Source organism: Pelodiscus sinensis, chromosome 3 (assembly GCF_049634645.1).
Source record: "Pelodiscus sinensis isolate JC-2024 chromosome 3, ASM4963464v1, whole genome shotgun sequence".
NCBI classification, from domain to species: domain Eukaryota; kingdom Metazoa; phylum Chordata; order Testudines; family Trionychidae; genus Pelodiscus; species Pelodiscus sinensis.
Window position 1 is genome coordinate 89,228,596 of NC_134713.1, and position 27,205 is coordinate 89,255,800.

The following is a 27,205-nucleotide window of genomic DNA, read 5'->3' on the forward strand; positions in this document are numbered from 1 at the left end:
TGCTTCTTTGAGCCTACTTTTCATTTCTTCTGCCTTTGCTCCATAGGTAAGTACCCCATACCTAGCAGCTTCTGGGCTTTTGTGGCTCTACCAGTATTGGCTAAGTATATTTGATCCTGCTGTAGGTGCACCTGTGCCCCATTCATTAGAGTTCAGAACCTACGAATAGCAGCACCTCAGCACTGCCATTAGAGGAAATCTATTCTTTCTTCCTTTCTCATGACTACATTTTCTTACTACACCCTATCCCATTCCGGTGGAAATCTTCACCTCCTTACTCAACAAAATCAGAAGCTTATTCATCCCTTTAGATCAAAACTACTCATTTCAGAGCCTTCACCCTACCCATTGTATGAATGGGAGTGGCCCAGCGAACCATATCTTAACCAGCCTGGTCAATCTTATCCATAACAGCTTTTCACCATGGCCATTCTGGACTAACTGGGGCTGATGATAACCCAGAGCCTCCAGAAGTGAGTCTCTTTTCTAGTATCTCCCAAACAGAGAAGGTCTCATTCTCCTTGAAAAGCTTGTACGGAGGGAAATGAAGAACTGAATAGTGAGAGAAAATCAGATTCCAAACTACAACTGCCCTTCAGCTTCTCCCAAAAATTCATCATCATCATTATTTCCCAAGGGCCGTGTCCAGACTCAGGGGTTTTTTCGGGAAAAGTAGCCTTTTCCCGAAAAAACTTCCCCTGCGTCCAGACTCAAGCCGCGTTCTTTCGAAATTATTTCGAAAGAACACGGCTTTTCTTTCGATGGCGGTAAACCTCAATTTACGAGGAAGAACGCCTTCTTTCGAAAGTTCCTCTTTCGAAAGAAGGCGTTCTTCAATGTAAAGAGGCCGTCTTCGAAAGAGAGCATCCAGACTCGCTGGGTGCTCTCTTTCGAAAAAGCGGATTTCTCTTTCGAAAGATCCGCCTGCAGTCTAGACGCGATCTTTCGAAAGAGGCTCTTTCGAAAGATGCTTTCGAAAGAGCCTCTTTCGAAAGAAGCCTGCAGTCTAGACATAGCCAAGGAGACAGTATCTTTGGCTCTGGTACCAGCTCCAGAGGATTTCAAGGTTTTTAAGAGCTGCTGCCTCAAATTACTATTGTTGAGGATTGAGACTCTGGTGATCAAGAAAAAGCTCCATAAATTACTGGTTATCATCCACAGGTTATCAGTTCCTATATATGTGGCTATGTATGAAAGCGTTTTAGAGCCAGCTAAATATCTCTGGCACACCCCTGCTATATTTGCCAAACTACAAAAGAAAAAAAATCCACAGAGGATCTTTGAACAATTCTATACACATCCAATCCCTCAATCTCTGTTGAGCTGTGTGGTCTGCAAGAAAGCTTCTCAACCTAATAAAGACTACTAGACCCCATATAACTATCTCTCTTTGGAAGGAAAGCTTCTTCCTCTATTTCATTCCAATGACATATAGAAAACTACCAGGCATTATTTGATAGGTACTTTTTGACCTGAAATGAATTACCTCCCTTTGTGAACTGGATTCCATTTGAAGGGTAAATGGAAACAAAAACTTCTTACAGCTCAGTCTATGACCACGGCACTTATAACAAGGAACAACTTGTAAGTTTTAAAAGTCATGCAAAAAGAGACAGAACACCACAGATGTCTTTCCCTTTGTTTAGCAGTTCAACGTAAGGGCTATGTCTACATTCACAGCTTCTTGTGCAAGAAATATGCAAATGAGGTTAAGCGTGGAATAACGGTGAGCCTCATTTGCATACCTAATGAACCGCCATTTTTACAGAAGGTGCTCTTATGCCAGAAGGAGCTGTCTACACTGCCCCTTCCTGTGCAAGAAAAACTCTTGCGCAATGCCGCTACACTGATTATTTTCAGGAATTACGGCATTGCACAAGACGGTTTTTCTTGCACATATCAGCAAGCCTCATTGGCATACCTAATGAGCCACCATTTTTACAGATTATTCTCTGAAGAAGAAACCCTGGTTCTCTCAAAGTCCACTAGTCTGCTTTAGATTTGATTTTGATAAATAGGGAAGGAGTGGTTGAGAATATTGAAAGTGGAAGGCAGCTTCATACTCACGAAATGGTAGAGTTCATGATTCTAAGGAATGGTAAGAGGAAGAACAGAAAAATAAAGACAATGGGTTTCAAAAAGGCAGATGTTAGAAAACTCAGAGTTGGTAGGAAAGCAAATCTAAGAGGAAAAAATAATTGAAAACCATTGGCAGTTTTTCAGACACACATTATTAAGGGCACCTCCCTGGTTCAGCAAACTCCCTGGTTCGGGACAGGTCAGGTCCCAAGAGTGCTGGACCAGGGAGGTCCAACCTGTACTTATATTGAAGTGCTGTGTGTTAAGAGATGTTGTGATCTAAGGTATAACTTGTAAGCTGGCAGTACTGTTCCTTTTTAGAATAACAAATCTGTGAATTCTCTGAGTGTCTCTTGGATGAGAGGCTGGACAATCCAGGGAGATGCTCAATGAGCTCAGGCTTTGGAGTGTGCCCGTCACTAACATGCAGAGATTACAAGGGAGCCTGCCTACACTGGAGAACAAGGGAGTGCTCATGTGTTACCCATGTCTAGTGGAGTCAGGGGACTGTCACATGGCAGGTACACGCAAACTTCCTCATGCTAAAAACAGGTGATAGCAAATTCCCTCACAACCTGGGGGGCTCACAATAATCTTATTTCATTTTAATAAATTTTGATCCAGCTGTGCTTTTATAATGTATTTCAGGAGAGAGCCCTCAGGGAAGAGAGTTGTACAGCTGAGTCCTCCAGCTTTACGCAGCTTCTCACAGTGAAAGACCACAAAGAGCAACTGAAACATGAGATCAAGATGCACCAAGAGCTCTTGCAGCAGGAAAAGAAAAACTTGCAAGACTTTATGGAAAAGGTTGTCTGTGACTACACTGACTTCCTAAAAGCACCTTCTTTGTTCACCTAAAGAGAAGGAATCATTTTCCTTTCTATTAGATTCCTTTGTTAAGAAGAGTAGACTCCACTTTGTGCTTATAGGACCTGATCCAGCTTCCGCTGAAGTCAACAGGAGCTTTTTTTCATTTTTTTTTCCAACAGGAGCTTTTTTCATGCATATCCATAGTGTTCTGCCCTGCTTATTGAATAAATGCTTATTGGTAAAATTTATTTTTCCATTTTATTATATTGCTTATTCAGGCCCATGGGATCAAAAGCATACTGGTTCTTTCTGTTTGGAGCCATTTTATTTATTATTCAGAGGTCACAGCCTCCAGATCTCATGACACCAGAGTCTCTCATGATCTGCAGTTAGAATAATCTCTTCGTGACTAACTTTGCTATTCTGGAGTCACTGTGTTTTATCCCAGTTTTTCTGTGACTCCTACTGTAGGCAGCTACAATCACACCTTCCCGCTTGTCAGAAAGACAGAATATGCAGACATCTCCAAAGATGCTGTCAATGGCTTTTGTTCAGCCAGTTGGGAGTTTTGAATTAATAGCACCACTCCTCCCTTCCTTCAGAAATTGGCATGAGTGGTGGGTGAACCGCAGATTTGAGAAAGCTAGCCCCTGGTCAGCTCCCCCAACCCTCTCCCTTTCTTCTGCCAGCCCACCCCTCCATTCTCATGCCCCAGGTCAGCAGAATGCAGACTTGTCACAAAGATAATGGCTTTGTTTGGTAAGGAGGTTGTGAGCTGTAGTTAAACATTCTATTTAATTTGTAGTTTACTATTCACAGTGCTCCTAGATGGAGGTCACAGACAGAAAGTAACATTTGCTGATCCTGGTTGCATGTGGTAGGTCATAATGAAAACATATCTTTAGGTCTCAGAACTAAGAAAACAAAACTGATTGCAGATGCCTGATCCTAGAGAGCGGTCCCAAGCTCAGAAATCAATCAGTATTGCTTTTTACTTACATTGGAAATTGGCTTTTTTTAAAATAAAATAGGGGAGTGATATAATCCCAGATGTTTTCTAAAGATTACATAACAGGAAATTTACTGTGTAAGTAGTCAATTGTATTTGACATTGAACAATACTACAGCTTGTGTGTGCTTGTGCATGTACATAGTTAGCATATAGATCTTGACCCTGGTTTGTTTTACTCTTCTCAGATTCATATTTTGGAACAAGGAAGCATATCTCTTGACTTAAATGTTGCAACATTAAACAGTCGAATAGCTGAAATGAAGGGTATGCTGGACAAAGAGGAACAGGAAAATATTGAACTGCAAAGAGATAAAGCTTTGTTGGTAGATCTTGTATCTAGTTCACAAAACCAGGTAAATTACTTAAAGGTCTCCAAAACTGAATCTTTATCTTTGATTACTCTGGGTTTTAAAACCAGTGCAATATCATGTGTGTACATATCTGTCCAATAATTCACAAGATTTTAAAAATCTTAAATCACTTTGCTTTTGTTACACCTGACCTCCTTTTTAACTGACTACATTTTTCCCATTCCAGCTTGTTGGCAGGGACAATGAACTCACGCAAACATCTACTAAGGTGCTGCAGCTTGATCAGGATATTTCAGTGCTAAAAACAAAGCATGTTTTACATCAGTCTCTTCAGTCGGAAAAATGGCAGGAAATCTCCAAAATGGAAAGCTCAATGAGGAAGCTTACCAAATCAATGACAGATGTAGCAGATCACATGGGCAAACATTAGGTTGGGTGGAACAATAAGAGGTGGTATGCTATAGATAGAAAATTAATCCTTTAAATACAACTTGACTTTAATTTCAGTGAGCCATTTGTCTTTATGATCACTTCTGTTTTTAATAAAATTGAATTAAGAGATTTAAATGCTATAAAAATACTGCTAATGGAGCAGTTTCTTTTTCACTCTACCACGTAGACATGAGAATGTCTTCATGAAGCCAGTTAACAATATAGATTTGGTTCCCTGAAAGTACCTGAAATCCAATAAATGTAATTGCCAAATATTGTCATTTTGGTGAGTAAAGGTCACAGTTTCTCTTTACATGGTAATGAATAAGATTCTATGCATGAAAAAATGAGTGCTAAGTGAGTGAAAAAGATTTTATCCACAATAGGACTTCATAAAATTGTGACTAAAATAATGTATTATTCAGCAGACTGAGTGGCAGCAAACTTGGATCTGTATTACATATCTAGCTAGGATTTTTAATTATGCTTCTTTACAAAAAGAATGACGAAGATTTTCCAAGATGCGTAATGGATTTAGATGCATAGTTCCCATTAAATTTAATCCAGATTTTTTAAACAGTTTTGAAAATCTCATCCTGTATTTTTAAAAAGGCAAATGTACTAATCATGTGTTCTGTTGAGTGAAACATATATATATATATATATATATATATATATATATATACAGAGAGAGAGAGAGATTGATTACTCTGTTGTTTCATGATTTTTTGCCTATATCCTGCCATTAGTGTGTTTTAGAATTTTTAGTCCAAAATATCTGTTCACATAAATTAGAGAGATAAGGTAGGTGAAGTAATATCTTAGTTCCAAGATTTAAAAGCAGAATACTCTCAAGAGCTAAAAGACATGCTGCCACACAACCAAAGTTGACCATCCACCATTCTTACCAGCACAGCATTTTAGACCTCAAGAAGTCAAATTCTCATTCAGCTCCTGCAAGATACATCTCGCAGTGAAAACATCTTTCCACCACCAGGTAGACAGATCCTTGGTGTTTCCTCACTTGCTCACATGTAGATTCCTTAAAGACATTGTGGATCTCTTCATGCATGTGACAACACCCTCCATCCTGAAATCTTAACCTAGTTCTCAGGGCTTTGACTAGCCCTCCCTTTGAGTCCATGGCAACTTGCTCTCTCTTACACATGTCCATGAAGACAGCATTTCTTATTGCCATCACTTCAGCTAGGCACAGGAGAAATAGCAAGCCCCGATGACATACCCACCATTCATGGTCTTTTTTAAAGATCAAGTACTGTAAATTAGCGAATATAACACGTGTATAACACGCACTCATGTATCACCCGCAGTTTTTCTATCGTGTGTAAAAAATATATTAGAAAACTCGCGGACGTATATAACCCACAGAGACTTCTGCCGCCTTCATAAAAGAATCTGGTGGTCTTTGATGTGGTTGCCACTTGCCAGCTATAAAGATTGAAGTTTATGACGTCATGCAGCCCGATAATACTGGGTCTTGTTATTTTATTTTAGTAAACACAACAACATTGCCACTCTTTAAATTATTATTAAATCGAAGATGCTGGTTTTATTATGTTGATCTTGTCTTCTTGTAATATGAGTAAAATAAGAGTAAAAATCAAATTGCATAAGACGTGGACATATATACCCTGCAAGGAGGGGGGAGGGTGGTAGGTAAAAACACGGACAACCCGTGGGCTATATTTGCTAAATACGGTAACTCTAAGGCCATATCTCAAGTTTCTCCTTACTTTCTAAGCATTTTCCATATGGAACACATGTATCTCCCTATTTTTCCCCCCCAAAACCACTTTCTGACAACAGGGAGATGATTCTGCATATGCTAGATGTATAGTATCTATAGTGTTCTATGTAGTAATAGACTCCACTCTGAAATTCCAACCTCCAGTGGTAGGTACTACTTGGATTCACCTACAGTGAACCCATAGGGACATTACTTGAAGAAGAAGATTGTACAGTAACAATGTTTTTTTGAGATTTGTGTCCCCTTGGATGCTCCACAACTCTCCCTCCTCCCCTCTACTTCAGACTTCTCTATAAGGGCTCTGCAGTCTAGAAGGAAATGAGGTGGTTTTTCCCATGCAGTGCTAGATAGTTTGAGGCAGACCACTAGAGAAGGAGAGCCTATGCGTGGGCTCAACAGACACTGCTACCAAAAAGCTCCGATTAGAGGCTCAAAAGTTCACTTATACCTACAGTGAGGCACCCATAGAGGGAACGCATCTCAAAGAACCACTGTGACTATACAAGATGAATAACTTCCTTTCTTTTGATATGCATAATGTATAATCATCTAAAGGTAGGATGAAGAGAATAGTGTTTCCAAACACTAGTTTACTAAACATCAAACAGAAATTGAAGACCTGGATAATCTAGGCCATCTCTTGCCACTAGAGAATTTTACCAACACTATCTTTGAATGCATTGTTCCGTCTTACTATTGAAGTGCACAAGTGATGGGACTTACATAATTTTCTATGAGGAATAAATTACATTACAAAACGATGTTTAAAATAGCTCACAAACATCTAGCATATGCAGAATCAAGTGGGGTGGGTGGGTGGAGGGAGCTGATCTAGATGGAGCCTAACAGAGTTCTCATCCTTGTGACTAATACATGACTCCTAATCTTAGTTTATTTTCTCTGAAAATTGTTTTGAACACAATTTGATCCTGTACTCACAAGCCACAAAGAATGTTCAAGATCATTATAGTGTGAATTATGTGTAACCCCATTTTATTAAAAAATTTTAAGCAGAATGCCTTCTGTTGTGCAAAAACACCTACATTGTTTCACTTCTATGAAATGTTTTCCTGGTATTCAGTCTAATTTTTCTTTTGCTTAATGTTATTGTATATCTATTTTAAAAATTCATACTGTACATGTATTCTTCCATGTTGGTGAACAGTACTAAAAATGAGGAGCTTTCCAAAGTCCCACTCCTGCAAAAACTTAAAACTTACTTTTTATGTATAGATTATATGGGACACCTTATGTGCATAAATATTTTCAGGAGTAGGGCCTAAATCTGTCATTGATGACTAACTTCTGTGTTCCAGCCTGGCTGACTATAGGTATATCATTTTATATGTTTAATTTGAATTCATTTGGTCTTATGCAGACACCAGCCATGTGAAAACAAACCAACTTTTTTTCTTACTATTTTTACTTATAGTACGTAAAATGACTATAGCTAAAAGAAATTAGAAATAAATGTTCTTTTTTCATTTTGTTTAATATGTGCATTTAACAGCACTGCATATAACCACTTCCATTATTTTTATCACACTCATTTCCTAATGTGGTTTGTGTGAGTCTTTCACACAGCAACAAGGAAGAAAACATTTTTTAAAACTGTGACCGTAAAACCACCCAAGATGGCAGCAACCCTCAGTAAAATGTCATACATAAAATTACTTTTTAAGGAACTATATCACATTGAGATTTTGAAAATTTTGCCATCCAGCACCCAAGACTTTGTCTACACTACTAAAAGTTTAAAGCACAACCACAGTCACAGGGCACCAGAGCTGTGAGAGAACTCTTTAAGCACTCTTGGTAAATCCCGGACCGGCCCAACCATGTAAGTGAACTAGGCAGTTATCTAGAGTGTCAGGCTTTGAGGAGCACCAAATTAGACAGAAGTAATGTTTTCTCTATTTAAAAAAAATATATATATTAATATGTTATCTACAGGTAAGGGTGTGTGTGTGTGTGTGAGAGAGACAATCTGTTGGTTCAAGAATTCCTCCCAAATGGTAAGAGATAGGACCGCCAAATTTAGTATGCAGCTTCCTCTTATCATAACTTAAAGCAAGGTCAGGGGTTGGTGGTGGTGATGGGGGGGGGGAGGAGTTGCTGAAGCTCCCCCCCCAATTAATATGGGGACACATAAAAGCATACAGAAAAGAGAGCCAATCATTAGGCAGGTGAAAAGGGCTGGCTTGGGGCACCCCCTTCCACCATCCAGGATTGCCCCAGTCCTGACTTCCTACCTCTCAGGTGCCCTTTAAATGGGGGGGCTACAGCCGTGATTCATACAGGAACATTTCTGGCTGTTCCCCTTCCTCATGGCAGGGAAAGTGCATAGTTTGCTTCATGCCTCACTCTGGCTGGGGAGAATGGGGCAGATGTCCCTTGATCAGCCCCACCTGGGGGACATGCACCCTTCCCCCAGCCATGCCCACAGGAACCGTAAAGCCATGGAGATGTACTTCTCACCTTGCCCCAAGGTACTGCTGTGAGAGAGGGCTGGGGTTGTCCTCTCTCCTCAGGGCAGCCTGCATACTGAACCCCTCATCCCAGAGCAATGATTTAAATGAAGAAAACAAAAATTAAGTGAGTTAAGGACCTGAGCAACACCACTTAAATCTTCTAGTCTCTTATAAACAAAAGTATCAAGTATTGTACTTGTAAAAGAGTACATCACACCCATGTCAGAAGATGAGTTATATTATTTATTTCATGTTTTGGAGCATGTCTGTTGCCTGTGCAATTTGTGAGGGTTGGGTCTGCCAGTTCAGTCTGTCTCCATAGCCCAGTTATGGCCAGTCATACAACTGAGTCACTGTTGCTTGCTACTTAATGAAAGCCAGTCAGCAACCCACAACAGCTGTTCTGCCATGTTACAAGCTGTGATCCTGAAGTTGCTGTGCCCACAAAGAATTTGTATTGTGTTGGACTTGATTAAAATTGCATATTTATTGTAGACTATTATTGTTAAAATAGTAAAGACCTGATTTTCAAACACCTGACTGCTAATGTAAACACATACCACTTAAAATATACACTCATTTCCATTCTAATTGCAATAATTTTCAATAATAATAAACATTCTTGCCTTCTGTTTAATTTTTAGTTTTACATGAACACCAAAATGATAAATTACCAGATTTATGTTATTATGATGTCATCACATGCACAATAATTCACCAGGAAAGGTTTCAGTAGGTATAGAGCTACATGCTCTATTGCCCCATGGCTTTGCAAATGAATAATTTTTCTTTTTCCATGTGTTATTTTCTTCATATTTAATCACTCTCACTGATCATTTTGATTCGCTTATCTTTTAGTTTAACCTAAATAATATTCTACATTATTATTGTTCTCTATTTTGGTAACTTAGTTTAAACAGTCACAACATTTTTCAGAAGATTAACACCATGGCAAATAAAAAGAAACCATATGTGGTATCCTAAAAGAAAAAAAAATTCACTGTTGCTTAGTGTATGACTGGGAGATGAGGATGGGGATCAGGGGGAGAAATAACAATGTACTTCTCTGCTATTTTTGGTGTTACTTGTAACAATAATACATTACAAATCCTACAGGAGTGTGATTTGTAAATGGATAGTATCTCTTAAACACATTCATTGCAAATTGTAGAATTCATGTTCAGCATGTCCCTAAACAAAGATAGATCCTTTACCTGGCTTGAAACAGATTGAGAGAGCAGGTGCAATGCCAGCTCTCACACCCAGCACAGGTCCCTTCTCTGCAGGTTTGCTCTATTTCTGTCCAGTAACAGTCTTTTCATTAAAAAAAAAAAAAATCCCCGCCTGGGGATCCTATGGCTTCGCAGCTGTTTCTACTCAAGGCCGGAGTGGAAGCCCTCGGGAGAGGGGGAAAGGGCCGCCCGCGCCTGGCCCAGGTGAGCAGCAATAGTGCAGTGCGCTGCTCGCCGTGTTCTGCGTGCGGGTCTGGCCGCTAGAGGGCGTGGGGTTGCGCTCCTGGACTCCAGGGGAGGAGGCGGGGGCAGCTGGAAAAGAGGTAACTAGAGGCCGGACCACTGGCGGCGGCTCCTGCAGCAGCTCTGAGCCCTTTCCCTGCACACCGCGCGGTGCGCTGGGCGCCAGGCAGCGGCTCTGTCTCACCCTCGGCTCGTCCTTCCAGTCCCCTGGAGAATGGAGGCGCAGCAGGCACAAGGTCAGTCCCTGGGAGGGCGGCAGAGACCGCAGGAGGCTGGAGCTTTGGGGTGGTACTTGGGAGTCACTTTGTTGTTGGCTCTCTTCACATTTCCCTTGTGGGGCGGCGTGTCCGGGCTCCCGAGGGAGGAATCTCACCCCCCTGGATCCAGGGACGTGCAGCTTTTGCTTTCGTCAGCCTTGGGAGCTCTGCCTGAGCAAGGGATGCTCCTCAGACCCACCCCTGCAAACAAACAGCCCCCTTCTCGCAATCAAACAGCGGGCACCTGGGGGTTAAGGGAGGCTACTGCTGCTGTGTTTATGCTTCTCCCGTATGGGAGAGGAGAGCACCTTCCTACCCCTTAGCAAAACAGCTACAGGTTGGATGTAGCATTAGGTTTGGGCTGGTTTACAACAAAGTTGAGGAGATCTGAGTTGCTTTATATGTGAGCAGGAACGAGACTGTTCTTAAACACTGGCAAATGCTTTTCGTTTTATTTTCTTTTTCCTTATAATTTGCTATGGTCCTCTGCATTATCCTATACTCTATATCAGGATAAACTTAAAAAACCAACAGTCTGGTAGCATTTATAGACTAACAAAACATGTAGATGGTATCATGAGCTTTTGTGGGCATAGCCCACTTCTTCAGATGACCAGCAACTGAACATGCTATCTGCCTGGCCCTGCGGCTTCCAAACCATTGTGAGGCTTTCTTTATTCCTTACGCCCAATCCATTTCACAGATAAATCATTTGTGCTTTAGTCCATCTTTTATTAACCTGTTCACTGGAACTTTAATGGTAAATCCAAGCCTGTTGGCCACAGCAGAAAGGTTTGGAGGATGGTGAAGGAAGCCCATTCTGCTGAATAACGGAAGACTTTATTTACCTCTTAGGGATTAAATAGTGCTCAAAATACATTGTGGGTTCTTATGTCACTAATGACATGCATGTCTGTCTTGTTTAAAAGCGGGAGGAGGGAGTGATTGCATTATCTCTCCAAGGCTTTGGAGGGATTGCTGTATAACTGGACCCAGAACGTAGTGTCCTGAGAGCTCCTTTGAAAAAAAACCCTCTCCTTATCTTCATGTGTCCTGGTTCCAGATCTATTTCTTCTGGGATCACCATTGTACTGTCTCGCAACTCTGAATTCTGCTTCTCTTCATTATTTCTAGACACAGTAAATGTAGTACAGCAACATATTAAGTGACTTTTTAAAAAGCAAAGCACTATGTTTATTTAAAGCATTAATTATACAAATAATCCTCTGTTTAAACCAGAGCCTTCTCATTCACAGGTCACTTCTTTCTGAGCTTTCTCGACATAGAGAAATTATAATCCTGGTCTTGTGACACTCCCAATGCCTGTGTGAGTTGCACACAATAGGCCAGATCATGCCATCAGTTTTTAAACAGAGAGCTCAGCTGAAGTCAGTGGGGAGTTCTGTTTTAAAACTGATAGCTTAATCTGTCCCGAGATAGTTGTGTTAAGTTTCTCTGTATACAGTTTTAGTTAAAAAAAAAAAAAAATCACTCTACTGGTAATACTGTATTTAATTATCATATAAAGTATAACTTGCACTGGGTAAAATTCATCACTGTGAGGAAAAGCCAGTTTATTTTGAAGGTTTATGAAGGATTTAAGAGGTGCGGGGGGGCCAAGATAAAGCCTCCTGCACAAAGATGAATTTCACTTTCTTTCTAACTCCCATTGGCTTTTTTGAGAGTTGAGGAATCTCAGCATGGGGACTTCTTAACCACAAGGGCAAGTACAATCATTTCACTGAGACTGGCATGTTTAGACAACATGATTTAATAGGTAAAGACAGAGAAACAGGAGGGTGAAATTTAATGCAGTAAATATAGGCTGCTTTGAAATTTAACATAATTATATTAAACAGGTGTCCTGAAGGAAAGCAAATATTGATTGTGAACAGGATTGTATCTATGTCCTTGGAGCAAAACAAAGGGGAATTTGGCCTTTGTTTAGTTTTTAAGGAAAATGGTTACATGTCATTGTAGTTAGTGTTTGGTGTCTCCTGAAGAGCGGGAATTCTCAGGCAAAATCATGTTCTGTTTGCTATTATTACAGAAGCTGATCAACAAAGTTATTGGAGTGAAATAGCACAGCTCCTGGACTTTTGTAATGCTCTACATTGAGGTTGCAATGTAATATAGTTTATTTTGTATCTTTATTTCCTGAATATATCTTAACCAAACATGGTATTTGTAATCCCGTTTGTTGAAGAGCTTGATATGACAGCACACTTTATTCTTTTCCTGCTTTGTAGGGTCTGTGTAAATGGCCCAGTTTCAATTTGTCACTTTATGCTGTAAAATATTTACTTTCTACTATGGTAATGTTCATGGGACAATTTAAAAAGTGCAATAATGTATATTACTAAATTGTTTCAGCCAACAGCTTTTCATAATAAGGATGTAATAGTGTAATCGATTAACCAATAAGCAAATGCTTATAGGTTGTTAATGCTAATTGGTTAATGCTATGGAATACATACATTCTCTCCCCTCCCCCCACAAGTAAATTTTTTAGAAGGCTGGTTAGCAGCCCTGCTCAGTCCTGGCTTGTGTCGCACCTAAGACCTGCCCGTGCTACGGCTCTGCATTTAAAGTGTATTATGTGCCAGGCAGGCAGCTCGACTCAGTTCCAGCTCGCATCAGGTCTAGGAGCTCTCACACCCCTTTGAAGAGGGGCTGCTGCCACTTTGTGCTGCTGTTTCTGTATCAGAAGCAACAGTGCAGGGCAACAGGCAACCAGTCTGTGAGGAGATCTGGTTTTTAAACTGGCTCCCCTTGCAGACCAGCTGCTGCCTGGCACCCCATGCCTCTGATGCAAAGGCAGCAGCATGGAGTGGCAGGGGGCTCCTCGACTGTGGGACCAGAGTGCACTGGCTGTTGGCCCTGACCTTGGGGACTATAGAATACTCGAGTAACCGATAAGAATTCATGAGGTTAATCAACTATTCACTTAACCCATATTTAACATCCTTATTTCATAATAGTCCCCTTGCTGCTTGCTGCCATGAAAGAGATTGTCCTTGTCACGCTGGTCTTTTACTATGCCTGTTAGTGTTGAATGCATGTTGGGTAGAGAGATTAAATTAAGCCATTTCATGTTGCTTAGTTTTGTTCTGTTTGTGATTTATTTTTAGCCCTGAGTGTGGCTGGGTCTTAGTGCACAGATGCATTTTATGAAATGTACATGGTTATGAAAAAATATTGCAATTTGTTAATAAGAAAACATACAGGTGTGAGATGCCCCAAGGTTTCAGTAACTTTTTTTTTTAGGTTATGCTTTTTTCCCCACTGTTGTGTGTCATTTTTGTCTCATTCTCCCCCAGGATAGTGTCCAGGGTGTGTGTGGTTTTTACACACACACACGAAAATATATAATATTTAATATGCAAATAGAGCCCATGCTAAAGCTTCATAGCACTTGTATTCCTGGAAATCCTTTTATTCTGATATCTCCCTTCTCTTTTCAGACCTAACTTAACCCTCATTGCAGTTACAGACTTCAGCCTAATCATCAGCAGAGAACTGAACTTCCATGCTTTTAGCACAATGAGATTCAATTAGAGACACTTAAATACAGGCCAGAAAATTGAATATTTTGAGTCATGAAGATTCACAGAGCAATTTTTCAGGACGTTGCTACTGTTTTGTTAGTTACTTGCTAAAGCTGTATACTGTGGAAAAACCCTAATGTATCTGATTAAGCATCAGGAAAAAATATGGACATGTTTTAATGAGTATGAAAGGACCTTTAGATGACCCAAGAAGTGAATTCTGACTAGTTGGTTTCAACATGCACTGCTGGGAGACTCTATTCTGACTTAAAAAAAAATATTCACAAATGCCCCATTATTTAACAGCTTTCAGGAAATTAAATGGCGTTTCAAGTATTTCTTTCTACACAGTCTAGTTCTTTGTTCCATGTTATGTTGTCACTGTGTAGGGGTGACATAATTCAGTAAAATGTGCAATAAGTCAAATACAGGTATATGACCATAAAATGTAATAGGGGCAAGGGAGTTAGCCACCATCTTCTGCAAATCTGCATGTACTATATGCTGCATGTACTATAGGCAGACTATCTGAATTCAAGCTTTTAATGGGCTCTGTGAATCTTCATGAAACTGCAAAAGCTATAATAATAATAATAATAATAATAATAGTTATTATTATTATTATTGTATTATCAAAGTTTCTGGTGGTCTTGGCTAAGCTCAGCACTCCATTTTTAGGCACTATACAAACACATAAATCAATAAGAGACTACTTGTTCCCCAAAGATCTTACAAACCGAATTCCTAATCACATGCTTAATACTAAGCATTAGTGTAGTACCACTGACTTAACCTTAAGCACATCCTTAATCTCATTTAAGTGCACAGAAAAGCATTTGTAGGTTTGGGGCCAAGACAAGACCATAGGAGAGAGACTGAGAGAAATTATTAGGATCCTTCTTTTTAGTTTAAGCAAGTATTTATTAATAAAAGCCCACATAAAGCTAGAAAGTAATGCAGATGTTCTAAATAATAAATATCATAAAATACAAATCTTTCTTCACCCAATCTTTAAACCCCTCTCTGCTTTTATTTTTCTTGACTTTCTCTCTATATAAGCACAGGTTTGATGCTGGGAACATCCCATTAAGTAATGGCATTAAGTGCTGAAAATACCTGGAGTTCTTAATACCTATTTTCCAAATAGTCTGGATTCAGAAATTGGGATATTTTCAGAGATTGAAGAGAGTGAGTAGACTAAGGACTTGTGTCTGGAGAGTCAGGCCTGCTTATCCACCTCCAATTCCCTTCATGCAATAACAATCTTATTGTTTCTATCTAGTTCACTTTCCCATCCTAAATCTCCTGAAATTAGTGTCCCATGAATCCCTTCTGTCCCTCTCCCTAAACTGAGCAGTTTACTTTTCCTTCTCTTGTACCTTCTAACACAGCAGGTGTTTAACCTTTTACTCTCTGCAGTCCTCTTTTGATTTCTTCTCTGATTAGACTTTGTTTGTTGTTCAGCTGTGTGCACTTCGGCGCCATCTGGCGTTGCATATGCACGGAATACTTTTCAGGGGCCTTTGAGGCATCTTAGCAACTGACGCAAAAGATTTGAGGTACATGAAGGTACTAGATGGTAAACAAGAAAGTCCCTTCATAACAAACAATGGATGAGAGTGCCATTTTCCTTGCTCATTACAGTAAAGTGCTGCCAGAATTGTAAAGACTTCCTTTAATATTTGTCACTCAGCTGGTGATGTGTGACATCCACTGGGCAGAAGATTCCTCTATCTCAGTCCCTTGAAATACACAAATCAATGCCATTTTTTCCCCACCTGCATCCTGTCTTTTGGGCTATGTCTAGACTACATCCCTCTTTCGAAAGAGGGATGTAAATTAGACAGATCGAAATTGCAAATGAAGCTGGGATTTGAATTTCCCGCTGATGGAGAATTTTAATCCGAGGGTTCAGATGGGGGTCCAAGCCCCTGTCCCAATCTATTCCAGACACCCTTCTTAAACAACCAGCTTTGTTTAGGAATGCATTCCAGGGAAAAAACTCCAGGATACACTCAGGAAAGTTTTGCAATTTCCCAAACAAAAGGCAATGTCTTTTGTACTATCTGAGATGGTAATCACTCCTTTCCCACTGACCACTTACAGTTGCACGCATAGACAGGTCATGCCTTTGGCACCAAATCCCCTCCAATCATTACCTACCCTCTCACATTCCCTTCTCAGGCCTTACAACAGGCTCATACCAGTAAAACAGGTTTATACCAGTTTCACCTATCCCTCTCGTTGCAACCTGTGACCAAGCACATACCTCTTTGCAAAGACCAGGCTTTACATCCAGGTCATACTGACAACAAATTAATTTTATCCTTCACTGTGCTTCAGTTGCACAATGGCAGCAGCGCGTTCTTTCGAAAATCGGTATTTCGAAAGTGAAACCACCGTCTAGACATGGTTCTTTAAAAAAAACAACACTTTTTTTTTTTGAAAGATTCTGTAAACCTCTTTTTTGAGGAGTTCAGGCTCTTTTGAAAGGTTTTTTTTTAAACTGTCTAGATGGCGGTTTCATTTTCGAAATACCCATTTTCGAATGAACGCGTGGCTGCCATTATGCAACTGAAGCACGGGAAATTCAAATCCCAGCTTCATTTGCAAGTTCTATCTGTCTAATTTACATCCCTTTTTTGAAAGAGGAATGTAGTTTAGACATGCCTTGGTTTCCTATTTTTTAATCAGTTATCAGTTCATGAGGATCCTCCCTCCTATCCCATTACTGCTTACTTGCTTAAGAGCCTTTAGTGAGGGACCTTATCAAAGTCTTCCTGAAAGTCTAAGTACACTGTATCCACTCGATCCTCATTGACCACATTTGTTGACCCTTTCAGAAGATTCTAATTGGTGAGGCACGATTTCACTTTATAAAAGCCATGTTGACACTCTCCCAACAAATTATCTTCATCTGTGTGTCTAATAATTCTATTCCCTATTATAATTTCAACCAACTTCCCTAGTTCTCCAGTTATGCTTTCCAATTTATAATTGCCAGAATTGCCTCTGAAGTCTTTGTTTGGTTTTTTTTTAATTGGCATGACTGTAGCTATTCATTTATCTAGTACAGAAGCTGGTTTAAGTGAGGGGTCACATCCCACAGTTAATATTTTTGCAATTTTATATTTGAGTTCCTTCCTTCATAACGCTTGGGTGAATACCAACTTGTCTTCCTGACTTATTTCTGTTAAATGTATCAGTTTGTTCCAAAACCTTCTCTATTGGTACCTCAGTCTGGGACAGTGCCTCAGATTTGTCATCTAAAAAGAATGACTCAGATGTGCAAATCTCCCTCATCCTCTGCAGTGAAGGCCAATGTAAAGAATTCATTTAGTTTTTCCACATTGGGCCTTATGTTTCTTGAGTGCTCCTTTAGCACCTCTATTGCCCAGTGGCCCATTGATTGTTGGGCAGGTTTCCTGTTCTGATGTGCTTACAAAAATAGCTGTTTAGCTTTTGAGTCCTTGGCAACTTACTCTTCAAATTATTTTTTTTTCATCTTCTTAATTATTCCTTTACATTTGACTTACCAGAGTTTAGGCACCTTTTTGTTTTCATCAGTAGGATTTAACTCTTGCTTTTTACATGATGCCTTTTTGCCATTAATCACTTCATTTACTTTGTTTAGACCATGGCGGCATTTTTTTTTATTTTGGTCCCCTATGCTTTTTAATTTGGAGTATACATTACTTGGCTCTCTCATTACAATAAGTAATTTCCTCTTCAGGTATTCTCACCTTCTCATTACTGTTAGAGGTGAGCCACATCCACCCTGATTTAGTTAGCGCTGATGTTGCACTCCCATTTTTGTATCCCTGCCTTCCTTTTGCTTCAGATATCTGAGGAAGTTGTATCTCATGAAAGTTTATTTCCTAATAATTTTGTTAGTCTTTAAGGTACCACTGGACTCCTTTCCTTTTCTTCTTTTTTTAAATTTCCAGACTGGCCCACAGGGATTGTTCTGTAACTATCACAGAGAAGTTATATAATTGTGAAATGAAAGGACAGTGGTCTATGTGAATGGAAGAGGTCCACAAAACTGTTTATAAAGATATGGTCCATGCTATGAGAGTTTGATTTCCTCTATCCTGGAGCAGGTGTTTTCTCCACAAGGCAGGCCATAGTTTCAACCCACTATTGAAGAGAAGCAGTTTTCAAGGCCTTACAACATATCTTCCTGTCAGAGAAATCAGTACCAGAGGCTGGCCATGCATTTTCTCAGTGTAATTTATTGTATTTGCACATGTATGTTAATCTGTACACTTTCATTTTCATGGTAGCACAAAATTATAGGTTTTAAGCATTTCTTTTGTTTTTATCAATTTAAATTTCTACAGTTGCAGGGAAGAGGTCAGACAGTAATTATTTAATGACAGTAGACTCAAGGCTCACCGTTAAAGCTTTTTAACGGTAAAAAGACACATTGTCAAAACATACAAATTATTCTTAAACTTGGATTTAACATTTGCAAACAGCATTTTTCTAACTTCCCCACCTTGTAATTTTCTGTTATTGCTGGAAACATAGTTTTGTTGGTTTGATTACATGAAATTGATGTTTATCAACATTTACCAATAACAGTATAGTCCTCCCAAGTCTACCTACACACTAGTCCTTGAACAGATTTGGCTTGCAAGTAAACCACTCTTTGAGCAATCTTATCAAGAACCTCAGTACTTGGCTCTTGAGAAGCAACTGTCCCCCAATAATTGACTCTAGGTAAAGACTGAAAGCAAAATATCCTGCTGTTTACAGTTTCCCTCTGGGATAGCAACACAAAACTAACAGCAATGCACCAGGTCTTCAAAGGCTGGATCATTCTTGCACAATAAGAAAAATAATTTGTAAAACCAACAGAGCCAGCTGGTGACATCTGCTATAAAACATGCCCTGTACAAGACAGCCTGCAATGACTTCAGAAGTTCAAAGTGACTATGGTGGTGATTCCCTACATCTACTGTCGTTGCTACATACAGCTGCAGCTTGATTGCTACATATCTCCTTCAAGAGCTATCATTAATGTAGTTTGGGTTAGGTTAGCTTGTGCTTTGATTTTAAATGTGGGACTTCTAATCATAAACTCACCTTTGTCCTCAAAACTTTTAGCTCCTGCACTGTCTGTGGGCCTTGCCTCAATCATTTGGCCCACTGAGATGAAGGAAGGCTACTCATGCAGCCCATTCATTAGTCTTGACTGTAAGCCATTTGTGAGGGATTACTTTCTTAGGGACAGAGATAAATAGCTCATAGATAACTTACCAATTAAGCTTTAAGTTCAGGTGTGGAGGTCACTCTGTTTCAATTTTGGAAGAAAAGCCAGCCTTAGGAATTTTATTAAAAATTCCTAAGACAAATTTAATATTAATCAGAATTCATCTGAAACTATTGTAAATCTTACTAAACAAATTAAAATTGGGATTGAGTTAACCAATAAAATGGCAACAGGGCATGAAACTGACAGATTAAATTATTGGATGAATGCAGTAAAGACATTAACAAACACATAATCAATTCTTATATGTTACTATCCCAGATTACTTTAAGGTTGCCATTTATTGAATGCCTTCTATAGTTTACTCTCTTCATTAATCTAGTCTGATGGGTAGCCATTTTAGTCTGTATCTGTAAAAACAAACAGGAGTCCCATGGCACCTTAAAAGACTAACAGATTTATTTGGGCATAATATTATTAGTTAATCCTTAAAATGCCACAGGACTCCTTGTTGTTTTTGCTGATTAATCTAATCACTGTAATGAGTGCCTGGAAAAGTACAACAAACTCTGAGAATTTTAAGGAATAAGGATCATTAACTTTCTGTGGTCTTGATTCACATTTAGGATGTAATAGTATAGTGGATTAACTGATAAGCAAGAGCTTATCAGTTAATGCTATAGACTACATACATTTCCCTCCCTCCTACTCCACCCCACAAGTAAATGTTTTAGCAGACTGGACAGCAGCCTGGCTCAGTCCCACCTTATGCTGGGTCCAAGACTTACCCCTGCTGAGGCTCTTCATTCAAAGTACATTAGGAGCCAGGTGGGCAGGCAGCCTGGCTCAGTTCTGACTCATGACAGGTCCAGGAACTCAGACCCTTCCCTCCCCCAGACAGGGGTTGCTGCCACTCCATGCTGCTGCCTCTGTATCAACAGCAGCAACACAGGGCAACAGGCAGCCAGTCCATGAGGGGAGCTGGCTTTTAAACTGGCTCCCCTCACAGACCAGCTCTCACCTGGCACCCTGCGCTGCTGCCTTTGATACAGAGGCTAGTGTGTGGAGTGGCAGGGGACTCCTTGGGAGGTGGGGGTAGAGTGCACTGGCTGCCGGCCCCACCCCCAGAGGCTATAGAATAATCCAGTAACTGATAAGAATTAATGAGGCTAGACTATTCAATTAACCAATATTTAACATTCCTAGCTCACGCTTATTTTTCACATGCATCAATTTGAATCAGCTGAGAGTGTGGCCCAAAGTAACTGTCAATTTTGAGATAAGTTCCTCCCTCCTCCGATGTTTCCCTATTTTAGCTTCCCCTACATTAATATAATTCTAGTCTAATTTGATTCTTTTCTTCGTGTGTTTTATACAAATCATGCTGATGTTTCTTTTTTTAAAAACTTTTTTTAGATTTGAAATCTGTCTTGTAGAACAATGGCACTTACTTATTTTCATCTCCGATCATTAAGCTACGATGCCAACTTTTCTCTGTTCCTGGTTATAGAAAAGAAGGACAATAACCTTCTATCTGTGATATGATTTTTCTTTTTTCTTGATCCCAAAAGAAATTATGAAAAATAATCAATAAATAGCAGTGAATGATAAAATACTGTTATTACGTTCACTATTGATATTATGGAAAGAAGCCTATGCCATCTTTACTTTATTTCAACATTTTACAGTAATTGCTTTGTAATCTCATGCCTACAATTTAAAAAGCAAAGTCATCCTTATTCCTTCAGGCAGACAAGAGTACTATACCATGCAGAAAGCATTAGACATGATTGCATGAGATGTTGAAGTCCATGCATGATTAATACATACACTGGATATTTAAGAAAATGGTTTTGGTTGGAGGGTTAGATCTTGAGTTGCAGTCTGGTAATTGTTTTTCATAGGTATTGTATGCTCTTTACTACAGCTAGTATTGGGTTGCTTTTATCCACTGAACTCCCAGTTGATTTATCTGTGGCAAGATGGGCAAACTCTTTCAGAATGTATAGTGGGCATTCCCACTATAAGTCACCCCGGTATACTCCACACTAAAGTTGTTGATGCTTGTAGGAACGGATGTGCTATAAGTCCTCCCATTCCACACTCTTAAGTTGCATAAAACAAAAAACAATTTGCGCAAATGGAAATCAGCCATATGAAAAAAATTTTCCTGCTTTAAGTTATTGTGCTGTAAGTCCAAGTTTTTTGGAATGTATCTTGAACTTATGGTAAGGATGGCCTATATCAGATCTTATCACAGAGGTCACAGAGCATATTCTCTGTTTTATTGCACCTTCCATTAAGGATGGAATAACAGCCCTCTGGTAACTGCCGTGATTCCAGCTATAGGAAAACAAAATGTTAGAAAAGTATCAGAGTGGTAGCCGTGTTAGTCTGAATAATCTGCATAAACACAGCTACCCCTCTGATACTTGTCACCATGCAAGGCACTGTAGTTATCCGTATGGAGTGGAAATCCATCAACCTCATGAAAAAACTTGCACAAGTACAGACAGATATCTTCCTTTCCAAATGCAAATGGATGGACATCATACCAAATGGACTGAAGGTAAAAAATCCATTGCAATCGACATACTGCACAGACTATGATGAGAGATTGTGCCATAAACTGAGGATTGTGCCATAAACCTGATCAGCATCCTGTACAGCAAACAGGAAAATATCAAAAAGAGCTCTCAAGTCTGGGGAGACTCATAAAAAACCAACCTTCCACACAACTTCTACATGACTGGACTTTACTAAAACAAGACAGGAGATTTACACTGCACACTTCACTTCTCTACCAAGGGGGAAAAAACTGTAAGCTGTCTAAACTCCTACTTGCCACATGAGGCCACAATAGTGGTACCCTTAACTTACCCAGCAATATTGTCAATCTATCCAACTACACACTCAGCCTGGCAGAAGAGTCTGTTGTATCTTAGGGACACTCCTTTTGTCCCATCACCCCCAACAAACATGATACAGTTCTGCAGTGATCTGGAAACCTACTTTTACCATCTCCGACTCAAGGAATACTTTCAACTGAACAGCGCACTGACATACAGATACCCTCCCACCAACAGTACAAGAAGAAGAATTCTGAATGGACTCCTCCTGACGGTCGAAACGACAGACTGGACCTATACATAGAATGCTTCCGCCGATGTGCACAGACAGAAATTGTGGAAAAGCAGCATTGCTTGCCCCATAACCTCAGCCGTGTGGAACGTAATGCCATCCACGGCCTCAAACAATTCTGACATTATAATCAAAGATGCTGATAAAGTAGGTGCTGTTGTCATCATGAATAGGTCAGACTACCAAAAGGAGGCTTCTAGACAACTCTACAATACCACATTCTACAGGTCACTTTCCTCAAATCCCACTGAGGAGTACACAAAGAAACTGCACCATCTGCTCAAGACACTCCCTACACAAGCACAGGAACAAATCTACACAAACACCTAGAGCCCCAACCAATGTTATTCTATCTACTACTCATAAACCTGGAAATTCTGGACACACCATCTCGGGCATTGAACTCTCATTGCAGGACTTTCTGGATATGTGGACTCTACTCAGACCCTATGCCACCAGCACTCCCAGATCTCAAAGATAGACACCACTGACTTGCTGAGAAAACTACAATGCATTGGTGATCTTCCAGAAAACACCATCCAAGCCACCATGGATATAGATATCAGAGGGGTAGCCGTGTTAGTCTGAATCTGCAAAAGCGACGAGGAGTCCTGTGGCACCTTATAGACTAACTGAAGTGTAGGAGCATAAGCTTTTGTGGGCAAAGACGAAGTGGGTCTTTTCTCACCAGCAACTTGCATCTGACGAAGTGGGTCTTTGCCCACGAAAGCTTATGCTCCTACACTTCAGTTAGTCTATAAGGTGCCACAGGACTCCTCGTCGCTCATGGATATAGAGGCTCTCAACACCAACATCCCACACGTAGATGGAATACAAGCTGTCAGGAACGGTATTCCTGATGATGCCATGGCAAAACTGGTGGCCGAGCTCTGTGATTTTATCTTCTCACACACAACTATTTCAGATTTGGGGATAGTCTATACCTTCAAACCAGTGACACTGCTATGGGCACCCACATGGCCCCACAATATGACAACATTTTTATGGCTGACCTAGAACAACGCTTCCTCACCTCTCATCCTCTAGCAGCCCTCCTGTATTTATGCTACATTGATGACATCTTCACCCATGGGAAGAACGCTCTGGAAGAATTCCACCGAGATTTCAACAGTTGCCAGCCCACCATCAATCTTAGCCTGGACCAGTCTACACGAGATCAGCTTCCTGGACACTACAGTGCAACTAAGTGGTCACCCTATACCGAAAAGCTACAGACAGCTATGCTTACCTACATGCTTCCATCCCAGACACCCCACATGATCCATTGTCTATATTTGCTCTAACCCCTCAGACAGAGACGAACGCCTACAAGATCTTCACCAAGAATTCTTGAAACTACAATACCTGCCCAAGGAAGTGAGGAAACAGATTGACAAAGCCAAATATATACCTAGAAGCTTCCTGCTACAAGAACAACCCAAAAAAAAATAACAGAACACCACTGGCCATCACTTACAGTTCCCAGTTAAAACCTCTCCAATGCATCATCAGTGATCTACAACCCACCCTAGACAATGATCCCTCACTCTCACAGGCCTTGGTAGGCAGGCCATTCCATGCCCACAGACAACCCGCCAACCTGAAGCAAATTCTCACCAGCAACTATACACTGCACCACAGTAACTAACTCAGGAATCAATCCCTGCAACAAACCTCGGTGCCAATTCTGCCTGCATATTTACACCAGCAACACCATCACAAGACCGTACCACATCAGCCACCCCATCACGGGCTCATTCACTTGCGCATCTACCAATGTAATATACGTCATCGTGTGCCAGCAATGCCCCTCTGCCATATACATCGGCCAAACTGGACAGTCCCTATGTAAGAATAAACGGACACAAATCAGATATCAGGAATGGTAACATACAAAAGACTGTAGGAGAACACTTCAGTCTCCCTGGACACACGCTAGCAGATTTAAAAGCCATCCTGCAACCAAAAAAACCTTCAAAAACAGACTTCAAAGAGAAACTACAGAGCTACAATTCATTTGCAAATTTGACACTCTCATTTTAGGATTAAACAAAGACTATGAATGGCTAGCCAACTACAAAAGCAGATTCTCCTCTCTTGGTGTTCACACCTCCACATCAGCTGCTAGAAGTGGGCCTCATGCTCCCTGACTGGATTGACCTCACTATCTCTAGCCTTACTCTTGATTGATACTCCTTTCATATGCCTGTATATTTATACCTGCCTCTGGAATTTCCACTACATGCATCTGACGAAGTGGGTCTTTGCCCATGAAAACTTATGCTCCAATAAATTTGTTAGTCTATAAGATGACACAGGACTTCTCAATATTAGAAAAGTATTGTATTTTTAGCTTCTTTTAATGTGATGTAGTATCTGAAAACAAAGGCCAGCACCTGCACACTGTGATCAGCAAGTTGGCCAGCGACTGCAACAAGTGTTCCCCAAACCATAATTTGAGAACCGCAAAGCTGTGATCTTTCTAAAGTGATTTCCAAATTAGATCCAGATAAGGAGCTGGAAGGAGTACTAGGAGGTATGATTTGCCTTGAAAACAGCATTGCGTACACAGAGGCTATACTCCAATACTAGGGAAGAATTTAAAGCATTGGTCCCACAACAGCCTCCCTCTTCTTTAAGGTAGGAAGCATCCCCAATGAAAAGGGGCAGACCAGTCCCTACTTACCTCAGAAGGCTGAGGCCACAGTTCTTCTTGGTCCTTCACGGAATGAAGGAAAGGCTTCTTGTCTACTTTCTCCAGTGTGCACCTATGTGCAGGAATTTAAAATGTTTGCAGAACAAATGTTTACAGTTCCCCCAGGAGTATGATAGGCAATGGAAGTGCCTATAAATGGAGACGCAGCTGAGAGTGAAAGAGTTCTTATTCAGACTTTTTTTGCTGGTAGAGCCTGTTCCAGGGGTGAATTAGGCTATACTGACAGAAGGACTTTTTTTGCTGGTATAACTATATCCACACTGGGACTTTTGCTGGCACAGCGATGTCTTAGAAGGGGCTGATTTTTAAAAAAAATTTTTTTAATGTCTAGCCATAGCTTTTCTAGCAATACTTAATAAATGACGTATGCCTTATCTGTACTTTTCATCCCCCCACACTTGCTTCCATCTCCGCTTTCTTTCTCACTTCTGTTCTATAGGTAGGTCTGGCCAAGCCACAAAGAAGCCTTGGCTTCATCCTGGAAGGAGGTGTGAGAAATAAAGCATTACCATCCCCAGGAGAAAGTAAAAGCTTTAGGATGCTTGCCAGATTCAAGCGTCCTAGGTCCATATGGTTAGGAACAAGCAAAGAAGGGAAATCTCTCCCTCAAAGTGTTGTCTGCATTGACTAGAATGGAAAAATTACACTTTTCCTGCTTGCTCTTAGTGTAATTTAAGGAAGGAGAAAATAAGAACAGTTGTAATTTGTGCAATTTGAACTGGATTTTCTGGTCACTTTAATTTCTACTGCAAGTATTTCAGGTGTCTTTTCTGGCTTTGTGTGTTAATGAAGAAAAGATCAATGACACTAATGCAGTATTACAATCTGGATAGGTCCACTGTTTTAATTTAGCTTCTAAAATCTGAACACTTATATATTTCAACTGTAATTATGCTTTTTCTCTGCTTAGTTTCCTAACAAACAAAATATAAATGTTTGTCCTTTAGGCACTAATGGAAGATGTACATTAAACCCCACAGCCTACAATGTTCAGGGAAGCAGAAGATCTAACTAATCAATATTTAATATTGTTGTCTCTTATCTTCAAAATGTGACTGAGGCTTAATAATTTGAAGGAAAAACTAGACTTGAAACATGTATTTTGGCTGATAATTCCAGCAAATATACTTACTGGTAGAACATTTAACCTGACAGTTTCCCATTAAGAGGAACAGATGGGTTTCAAAGGCCATCTACAGGGGAAAGAGTCAGTAAGTACTTACTCAGCTTTATCCCATGACTGCAGGAATGATCTATCAATATTTTAGATGCAGCAGAAGTTGAAACTTTTCATAAAAACTGGGACACCTGCTAGGTAACACAATTGAATTCCAAGAGTAAGAGTGTAACGGAAAAGCCTTGTCTACATTAGAAAGAGTTAACTGGGATAACCATACTACTCAGTCGGAATTCTGCACCACTGTGCATGCGCAGTACAGGCAGTCCCCGGGTTATGTACAAGATAGGGACTGTAGGTTTGTTCTTAAGTTGAATTTGTATGTAAGTCGGAACTGGTACATATTGTACCCCAGGTGTCCCCGATTCAGCCGCTGCTGAAACTGACCAGCGGCGAGAAAAGCCTGGTCTGCTGGCGGGGGGGGGGGGGGGGAGGGGCGCACTAGCTGTGCCCCCCTCCCCCAGCAGACCAAGCTTTTCTCGCCACAGAGGACGGGGGCGGCGGGACCCTGGCGCGTCTCAGCGGTCCCGCCGCCCGCGTCCTCCATGGCGAGAAAAGCCTGGTCTGCTTGGGGGGGGGGGGGCGTACTAGCTGCGCTCCCTCCCCCCCCCCCCCCCCCCCCAGCAGACCAGGGAGACGCGGAGCGGCTTTTCTTGCCGCGGAGGACGCGGGCGGCGGGACCGCTCAGATGTGCCGTGGTCCCGCCGCCCGCATCCTCCGCGGCGAGAAAAGCCGCTCCGCGTCTCCCTGATCTGCTGGGGGGGGGGGGGGGGGCAGCAGACCAGGGAAA

At 40.7% G+C, this 27,205-nt stretch overlaps 2 protein-coding genes across 13 annotated transcripts in view; both read left to right on the top strand.

The window, feature by feature from the left end:
* LOC102454699 (uncharacterized) overlaps nucleotides 1-5,296 on the top strand; it is a 37,710-nt gene extending 32,414 nt beyond the window's left edge. For 7 of the 8 annotated variants that reach the window (XM_014581731.3, XM_006139445.4, XM_006139446.4 and 4 more), the window contains 3 exons: nucleotides 2,728-2,886; nucleotides 4,087-4,254; nucleotides 4,439-5,294. In XM_014581731.3, the coding sequence (XP_014437217.2) occupies nucleotides 2,728-2,886; nucleotides 4,087-4,254; nucleotides 4,439-4,642 (531 nt within the window). In that variant the 3' untranslated portion in view covers nucleotides 4,643-5,294. Of the gene's footprint in view, nucleotides 1-2,727; nucleotides 2,887-4,086; nucleotides 4,255-4,438 lie in introns of all 8 variants that reach the window. The other variant, XM_075924102.1, reaches the window with a different exon arrangement.
* A 5,125-nt stretch (nucleotides 5,297-10,421) lies between these two features.
* Nucleotides 10,422-27,205, top strand: part of TPD52L1 (TPD52 like 1) — an 86,615-nt gene continuing 69,831 nt past the window's right edge. For all 5 annotated transcript variants that reach the window (XR_012902658.1, XM_075924103.1, XM_075924104.1 and 2 more), the window contains exon 1: nucleotides 10,422-10,594. Coding sequence is in view for 4 of the 5 variants with exons in the window: in XM_075924103.1 (XP_075780218.1) it covers nucleotides 10,573-10,594 (22 nt within the window). In the remaining variant the exon portion in view is untranslated. The remainder of the gene's footprint in view (nucleotides 10,595-27,205) is intronic.